The sequence below is a fragment of the Rhinichthys klamathensis genome, unplaced genomic scaffold (genome assembly GCF_029890125.1).
Source record: "Rhinichthys klamathensis goyatoka isolate OS25496 unplaced genomic scaffold, OSU_Roscu_1.1 h1tg000004l_1, whole genome shotgun sequence".
NCBI lineage: Eukaryota > Metazoa > Chordata > Actinopteri > Cypriniformes > Leuciscidae > Rhinichthys > Rhinichthys klamathensis.
Window position 1 is genome coordinate 2,417,823 of NW_026606557.1, and position 9,337 is coordinate 2,427,159.

The following is a 9,337-nucleotide window of genomic DNA, read 5'->3' on the forward strand; positions in this document are numbered from 1 at the left end:
GCTGTAAATGGTGTGTTCCATCTATGATCATATAATATTTATATCATAATGTTCAAAATCAGTGCAGTACAATTCTCTGGACTCTCTAGATAAATAATTATCAGAAAAGTTATAACTTCTTCATTTGGATGGCTGTATTAGGGTCACTTCAATATGTAGCCTTGACCAAGAAAGCCTATATCTCTTCAATGAATGCTCAGATCTTCTTAAAAACAAGTCAGAACATGTTACTCTAAATAAGATAAGAAATAATGCATCTATAACAGTTAAAAAGGTTAAAGTTATAACATAATGGCACATTAAGCCAATAAGTTGTATTCTACTGCCCCCCGCTGTTTAAAATAGTCATTTTGTCATGCTACTAACTACTAATATTCTATAATTCTTATTTAGAATTAACATAATCACTATTTTAACATTTACACTCACATTTAGTCAAAATGAATTGTCACATTGACAAATGTGAACCCTGAATGAGACAGTTTAATCTACAATAGAATGTGTGTGTGTGTGTAGTCCCATGTTTATGAATAAATTCTGAATAATCTGATTAATAGCTTGCAAAGACATGAAATGCTTATAGACCATCAAAATATATTTTCATAATGACTTTGTGTGTGTGTGTGTGTGTCTGTGTGTGTGTGTGTGTGTGTATGTGTGTGTGTGAGCAAATGTCTACATATGAGTGCAAACGCACCTGTGAAAACACTTTATTAATAAGTAGAGTGCCCAGCAGAGGGCAGTAGAAGACCACTTATTGGCTAACTCTCATTTTGACACACTTAATTTTCATCATTTTTCTGCACTAAAGCAAACCAGTTTTTCCATGTTAACTATTATAACACAATCATTTTTTGTCAGAGTTTATCACTTCATTTTTATTGACACTTCACATCAATGCAGCAATGTGGTAAATCATGGTAAATCACGATAGAAACATGGTAAATCATAGTAAAAAATACTATTACATGGTGGATCATGGCAAATCATGCTAGCAATGGGATGAATCATGGTAAATCATGCTACAATCCTGGTAAATCATTCTAGAATGTGGTATATCATGGTAAATCATCCTATAACATGGGAAATCATGGTAAACTGTGGTAAATCATGCTAGATTCATGGTAAATCATACTGGAACATGGTAGATCATGAAAAATCACACTAAATTTGGTATATCATGGTAAATCATGCTAAAACATGGTCTATTCCATCTATGATGTCAATGTTTAAATGCTTGCTACATAAAACTTAATGTCTTTTGATGTTTTTGTGCTTAACGGCCTTAAAGGCCTTAACTGCTTGAACACCGCTAAATGCTGCTAGCAGCTTTAATTATATTAGTGTTTGGGTCGGCTTTCTCGTGATTTCAGTTTGTCTTGTTTGATTTAATTACTTTACCGTTCTCTGTGTCAAAAGTATTCAGCTGAACAAGCACCGGATGGCTTTACAATACTAATAGATTACGATTAATACTTAAAATAAGAAACTTGCAATTTGTGTTTTATGCTCTAAATCTGAGACTGGATTCCGCTAAACGGACTGACTAAAGCGGATTATCTGTATCCATGCAGTGAAGGCTACAGCCGAACCACCGACGCCTCCAGCCGAGCTGCCGAATCCTCCAGTGACGCCTCCAGCCGAACTGCCGAATCCTCCAGTGACGCCTGCAGCCGAACTGCCGAATCCTCCAGTGACGCCTCCAGCCGAACTGCCGAATCCTCCAGTGACGCCTGCAGCCGAACTGCCGCCGAATCCTCCAGTGACGCCTGCAGCCGAACCGCTGACTCCTGCAGCTGAACTGCCGAATCCTCCAGTGACTCCTGCAGCCGAACTGCCCAAGCCTCCAGTGAAGCCTGCGTCTGAACCGCCCAAGCCTCCAGTGAAGCCTGCGTCCGAACAGCCCAAGCCTTCAGTGAAGCCTGCCGGCGGACAGCCCAAGCCTCCATTGAAGCCTGCCGGCGAACAGCCCAAGCCTCCAGTGAAGCCTGCCGGCGAACCGCCCAAGTCTCCCGTGAAGCCTGCCGGCGAACAGCCCAAGCCTCCAGTGAAGCCTGCCGGCGAACAGCCCAAACCTCCCGTGAAGCCTGTCGGCGAACAGCCCAAACCTCCCGTGAAGCCTGCCGGCGAACAGCCCAAGCCTCCAGTGAAGCCTGCCGGCGAACAGCCCAAGCCTCCAGTGAAGCCTGCGTCCGAACAGCCCAAGCCTCCAGTGAAGCCTGCGTCCGAACAGCCCAAGCCTCCAGTGAAGCCTGCGTCCGAACAGCCCAAGCCTCCAGTGAAGCCGGCGTCCGAACAGCCCAAGCCTCCAGTGAAGCCTACGTCCGAACAGCCCAAGCCTCCAGTGAAGCCTGCGTCCGAACAGCCCAAGCCTCCAGTGAAGCCGGCGTCCGAACAGCCCAAGCCTCCAGTGAAGCCGGCGTCCGAACAGCCCAAGCCTCCAGTGAAGCCGGCGTCCGAACAGCCCAAGCCTCCAGTGAAGCCGGCGTCCGAACAGCCCAAGCCTCCAGTGAAGCCGGCGTCCGAACAGCCCAAGCCTCCAGTGAAGCCGGCGTCCGAACAGCCCAAGCCTCCAGTGAAGCCGGCGTCCGAACAGCCCAAGCCTCCAGTGAAGCCGGCGTCCGAACAGCCCAAGCCTCCAGTGAAGCCGGCGTCCGAACAGCCCAAGCCTCCAGTGAAGCCTGCAGTGTGTGCTGAAAACTGTCACCAAACTCGCCCTGATGGCAAATGTTCTGGCCATATGGGGGGGTCCTCATCACCTTATGGGGGGTCTTAGAGAATGTGGCCATGCATAAAGTTAAGTGTGCTGATTTAACCATTGAATGTATGGGATGTCTTCCCTGTTTATCACCAAATAAATCTCACACTTTGGTAAGACTTCTTTCTTTGTTTCTGTGGAAAAACAAAGAAAATTGCTTGATTGTAGAGTTGGTGTTTTTGGTATGCCAGTGTTCATTTGGCTGTTCTCACATAATGGTTCATTGGCATTAGTGCTTTAGGAAAGTAAAAAATCACCTCACCAAGACCCAAACACGTGCAAGAGGTCTTGTAACGAAAGACCTCTGTTTTCATCTTCACACAAAATGGGCCCCTCTCATTAATGGAGTTAACCACTTGAGTTACATTAAATCTTTGTTAAATTCATACATATTTTTAACTTCTGGACAATCTCACAGCAATTCTTAACTATTTTACGTTTTGCTTAAAGGTAGGGTAGGCAATTGCGGAGAGGCTAGCAATGGCAGGCTAGCTTTGAAAGCGTGAGATCCCACCCCCTCTTCAGAGTGTTTCCAAAGCCACACCTTCTTCAAAACACATGAACTCACACAGCAGAGTCTGCAAAGCGCCACGAGATGAGAGTTCTAAACCAGTTCTAACGCAATGGCAAAAGTTCGAGCAAAGCACTCAAACCGTTCTGTCGTTGGCTGCACAGAGCACTATTTGACCAAAAAATGTCACAGCTGTCTTATAAAGAGCTCGGGGAACTGTCAACTTGTGTAAAAGTTAAACATGACGGCACATGCAAGTTGATGAGGTGAATCAATGTAACTCCACAACAACTACATAACTGTATCCACTAACCATTCAGAAATGTCCAGGTTAAGTCTAAAAGTTGCAACCTCTTCCTGAGTCTCTCCGTAAGGCTGCCCTCCGCTACTTACTTCTGAAATTTGTCTGAAATTCGCGTGTTTTGTTATTGACGGAGTATCCGAAGCTGGGGAGCAGCAGCTCATTTGCATTTAAATGGACACACACACAAAAATGGTGCGTTTTTGCTCACACCCAAAAAGGGGCAACTTTAACAAGCTATAATAAATGATCTGGGTTGTATTTTGAGCTGTAATTTCACAGACACATTCTGAGGACACCATAGATATTACATCTTGTGAAAAGGGGCATAATATGTCACCTTTAATTTACCTCATGTCTCAAAGCACATAACATGTAAGCAATAAGGTATGAGAGGCTGTGCTGTATCGTAAATAAGTCACGGCTAAAGGGTGTTGTTAGGCACGACGCGAAGCGGAGTTACCACACGATGCAACAATTAAAGCCAAAAAAATATGTATCAATGCAACTTTCATGGAGTAAAATCACAAAGGCTTCCTTCAGCTGGAAAAAATAGTCCCTGACCGTGAACAGCAACAGAAGTTACATTATTTCACCATTAGATGGTGGCAAAGACTGTCTTTATGAGTGAGTCAGTCAGTAGAGAAGACTTTTATATTGAAAGGACTGAAACTTGTGAACACGGAGAAGCAAGATGCAACTGGAAATTGACTAGTGTGTCAGGGCACTGGAAAACCCATTAACTGTTAAAAGGACAAGATATCGCAGTGGACATTCAAACGGATTTTTTTTTATTACGGTTAAAACTTGTGCTAGCCTACTACTCCGACTGGTACCACTTGATCGCTGTACCACCTGACCACTGCAGATTCTTTTAACAAACGCTCAATCTTCTCCTAATTACTTTAATTATTACGACATCCAATCCTAATCAAACACCTGAACAAGCTAATCAAGGTCTTCGAGATTAGGCTACTAGAAAGCTGCAGGCAGGTGAGAATCATCAGGGTTGGAGTTACCTAGACCTCCTTGGATCTTTAAAAACGCGTTTTTTTTCAAGAAGATCTTTAAAACCCCACTTTTTTTTTTACAGCGTTTGTTGTGGGATTCAGCAGATATTTTGATGCAGCGGCACGGTTTTTCATTGTAGTTTGTGTTTCTCCCTGCCTGCCCCTCCTGACTCACTAATTCAGCCCATCTTCTAGCAGAGTTGATTGTGAGATCGCAGGTCGTGAGGATGACAGCTCGAGTGTACTGCTCATTTAGTGCTGTTTTATTGTGTCTGTCTGCATGTTTGAGCACAACAGACGCTGGAGTCGTAGGTGAGAAGATCTTTTAGTTTATTACACAGCCCGAAGAACGTGCCTTACAAAATATGACTTGGACCCATCTCAGCACATTGGTTTACAAAAGTACAGTACAGACGTCCAGTGGAAGTTTAACTTTGTACGGTGGTTTAGTTTCAATAATAAGCAAGGTATAAATATGCAAAACTGTCATAAGTTTATGCATATTTATTTCATTGTACAAGTAAAACCCATCCAATCTCTAATGTATAGTATTTTTGTTTGCTGTAAATCAAGAACATGTTATATGCTTACGCAGTTGTTACCACATAGACATCAATCCTGAATTTAAACTTCTGCTTCATGTTTTGTTTTCCCTATTTTAACAACTATTTATGCCTTCAATAGCCTATAACACGGGGAGCTATAACTTTTGTGTTGTGTAGCCTATTAAAATGCTTGGAATGAGGGATGGCATAACAATTTTTGAAGTACACTTAGTTACAACAACCTATTTACTGATGTGCATCATGTTTTCTATCAGCATTGTACTATTACTCGCCCTACTATAGGTTGTAACGGCACTCTCAGTCTTTGAAACTAATTGACGCAGTTTAGTGATAAATGGTAGATGTCTAAGCTACTTTGATTTGAAGCTGATAAATGTGAATATTATTAAAGTTTGAGGCACATATTGCAAAACCCCTGTTCTGCAAATGCTGAAACAAGCTATTAAAGCACTTCCTGGTCTCCCCTAACTATCCTCTTGAATCCTCTTCTGTAGTGTCCGGTCAGTGTCCGGCGAAGCTGACCGTCGTGCCGTCCCGTCGAGGATGTCTTTGTGATCGAGACTGCTCTGGAGGACACAAATGCTGTCAATTTCCCTGTGGGGCTGTGTGCGTGCCGCCTGTTTTCAGTGAGTTTAATGATGGATGCTATAGATCTTCACTGAAAAAAATGGTGTATAAACAAGTTTTCACTCAGAAATTGCACGTACATTTCACAATTTCAAAGAAACCGCAAGTAACACATTGAACTAAACATGAAACTACCAAGTAGAAAGACTGAATATTCCTGTAAAAACTACTCCGATCATCTTTGACAACTTTATTTTTTAAGCGGTGAATGAGACATTCAGTATTCAGTGATGTGGTTTCTCTGTCATGTGTCTGTATAACAGCAAAGCCAGGGGAGTGTCCAAGCACAAAGTCTGGAGCAGGAATGTGTGCCGAGTTGTGTTACTATGACAGTGACTGTCCGAACAATGAGAAATGCTGCAGCAATGGATGTGGACATCAGTGTATGGCTCCATATATAGGTATTTGATATGTTATTATATTAGTGTTTGGGTCGGCTTTCTCGTGATTTCAGTTTGTCTTGTTTGATTTAATTACTTTACCGTTCTCTGTGTCAAAAGTATTCAGCTGAACAAGCACCGGATGGCTTTACAATACTAATAGATTACGATTAATACTTAAAATAAGAAACTTGCAATTTGTGTTTTATGCTCTAAATCTGAGACTGGATTCCGCTAAACGGACTGACTAAAGCGGATTATCTGTATCCATGCAGTGAAGGCTACAGCCGAACCACCGACGCCTCCAGCCGAGCTGCCGAATCCTCCAGTGACGGCTCCAGCCGAACTGCCGAATCCTCCAGTGACGCCTGCAGCCGAACTGCCGAATCCTCCAGTGACGCCTGCAGCCGAACTGCCGAATCCTCCAGTGACGCCTCCAGCCGAACTGCCGAATCCTCCAGTGACGCCTGCAGCCGAACTGCCGAATCCTCCAGTGACGCCTGCAGCCGAACTGCCGAATCCTCCAGTGACGCCTGCAGCCGAACTGCCGAATCCTCCAGTGACGCCTGCAGCCGAACTGCCGAATCCTCCAGTGACGCCTGCAGCCGAACTGCCGAATCCTCCAGTGACGCCTGCAGCCCAACTGCCGAATCCTCCAGTGACGCCTCCAGCCGAACTGCCGAATCCTCCAGTGACGCCTCCAGCCGAACTGCCGAATCCTCCAGTGACGCCTGCAGCCGAACTGCCGAATCCTCCAGTGACGCCTGCAGCCGAACTGCCGAATCCTCCAGTGACGCCTGCAGCCGAACTGCCGCCGAATCCTCCAGTGACGCCTGCAGCCGAACTGCCGCCGAATCCTCCAGTGACGCCTGCAGCTGAACTGCCGAATCCTCCAGTGACTCCTGCAGCCGAACTGCCCAAGCCTCCAGTGAAGCCTGCGTCTGAACCGCCCAAGCCTCCAGTGAAGCCTGGGTCTGATCCGTCCAAGCCTCCAGTGAAGCCTGCGTCCGAACAGCCCAAGCCTCCAGTGAAGCCTGCCGGCGGACAGCCCAAGCCTCCATTGAAGCCTGCCGGCGAACAGCCCAAGCCTCCAGTGAAGCCTGCCGGCGAACCGCCCAAGTCTCCCGTGAAGCCTGCCGGCGAACAGCCCAAGCCTCCAGTGAAGCCTGCCGGGGAACAGCCCAAACCTCCCGTGAAGCCTGTCGGCGAACAGCCCAAACCTCCCGTGAAGCCTGCCGGCGAACAGCCCAAGCCTCCAGTGAAGCCTGCCGGCGAACAGCCCAAGCCTCCAGTGAAGCCTGCGTCCGAACAGCCCAAGCCTCCAGTGAAGCCTGTGTCCGAACAGCCCAAGCCTCCAGTGAAGCCTGCGTCCGAACAGCCAAGCCTCCAGTGAAGCCTGCGTCCGAACAGCCCAAGCCTCCAGTGAAGCCGGCGTCCGAACAGCCCAAGCCTCCAGTGAAGCCTGCGTCCGAACAGCCCAAGCCTCCAGTGAAGCCTGCGTCCGAACAGCCCAAGCCTCCAGTGAAGCCTGCGTCCGAACAGCCCAAGCCTCCAGTGAAGCCGGCGTCCGAGCAGCCCAAGCCTCCAGTGAAGCCGGCGTCCGAGCAGCCCAAGCCTCCAGTGAAGCCGGCGTCCGAGCAGCCCAAGCCTCCAGTGAAGCCGGCGTCCGAGCAGCCCAAGCCTCCAGTGAAGCCGGCGTCCGAGCAGCCCAAGCCTCCAGTGAAGCCGGCGTCCGAGCAGCCCAAGCCTCCAGTGAAGCCGGCGTCCGAGCAGCCCAAGCCTCCAGTGAAGCCGGCGTCCGAGCAGCCCAAGCCTCCAGTGAAGCCGGCGTCCGAGCAGCCCAAGCCTCCAGTGAAGCCGGCGTCCGAGCAGCCCAAGCCTCCAGTGAAGCCGGCGTCCGAGCAGCCCAAGCCTCCAGTGAAGCCGGCGTCCGAGCAGCCCAAGCCTCCAGTGAAGCCGGCGTCCGAGCAGCCCAAGCCTCCAGTGAAGCCGGCGTCCGAGCAGCCCAAGCCTCCAGTGAAGCCGGCGTCCGAGCAGCCCAAGCCTCCAGTGAAGCCGGCGTCCGAACAGCCCAAGCCTCCAGTGAAGCCTGCAGTGTGTGCTGAAAACTGTCACCAAACTCGCCCTGATGGCAAATGTTCTGGCCATATGGGGGGGTCCTCATCACCTTATGGGGGGGTCTTAGAGAATGTGGCCATGCATAAAGTTAAGTGTGCTGATTTAACCATTGAATGTATGGGATGTCTTCCCTGTTTATCACCAAATAAATCTCACACTTTGGTAAGACTTCTTTCTTTGTTTCTGTGGAAAAACAAAGAAAATTGCTTGATTGTAGAGTTGGTGTTTTTGGTATGCCAGTGTTCATTTGGCTGTTCTCACATAATGGTTCATTGGCATTAGTGCTTTAGGAAAGTAAAAAATCACCTCACCAAGACCCAAACACGTGCAAGAGGTCTTGTAACGAAAGACCTCTGTTTTCATCTTCACACAAAATGGGCCCCTCTCATTAATGGAGTTAACCACTTGAGTTACATTAAATCTTTGTTAAATTCATACATATTTTTAACTTCTGGACAATCTCACAGCAATTCGTAACTATTTTACGTTTTGCTTAAAGGTAGGGTAGGCAATTGCGGAGAGGCTAGCAATGGCAGGCTAGCTTTGAAAGCGTGAGATCCCACCCCCTCTTCAGAGTGTTTTCAAAGCCACACCTCCTTCAAAACACATGAACTCACACAGCAGAGTCTGCAAAGCGCCACGAGATGAGAGTTCTAAACCAGTTCTAACGCAATGGCAAAAGTTCGAGCAAAGCACTCAAACCGTTCTGTCGTTGGCTGCACAGAGCACTATTTGACCAAAAAATGTCACAGCTGTCTTATAAAGAGCTCGGGGAACTGTCAACTTGTGTAAAAGTTAAACATGACGGCACATGCAAGTTGATGAGGTGAATCAATATAACTCCACAACAACTACATAACTGTATCCACTAACCATTCAGAAATGTCCAGGTTAAGTCTAAAAGTTGCAACCTCTTCCTGAGTCTCTCCGTAAGGCTGCCCTCCGCTACTTATTTCTGAAATTTGTCTGAAATTCGCGTGTTTTGTTATTGACGGAGTATCCGAAGCTGGGGAGCAGCAGCTCATTTGCATTTAAATGGACACACACACAAAAATGGTGCGTTTTT

General features: G+C 47.1%; 1 protein-coding gene across 1 annotated transcript; it reads right to left on the bottom strand.

The window, feature by feature from the left end:
* Window positions 1-1,580: 1,580 nt before the first annotated feature.
* Window positions 1,581-2,577, bottom strand: LOC130087411 (trophinin-like; the record flags this gene model as incomplete). Its single annotated transcript, XM_056253691.1, has 2 exons — window positions 1,581-1,834; window positions 2,001-2,577. Coding segments are annotated over 2 exons (831 nt in total), but the record flags the coding sequence as incomplete, so codon positions are not given.
* Window positions 2,578-9,337: the final 6,760 nt, after the last annotated feature.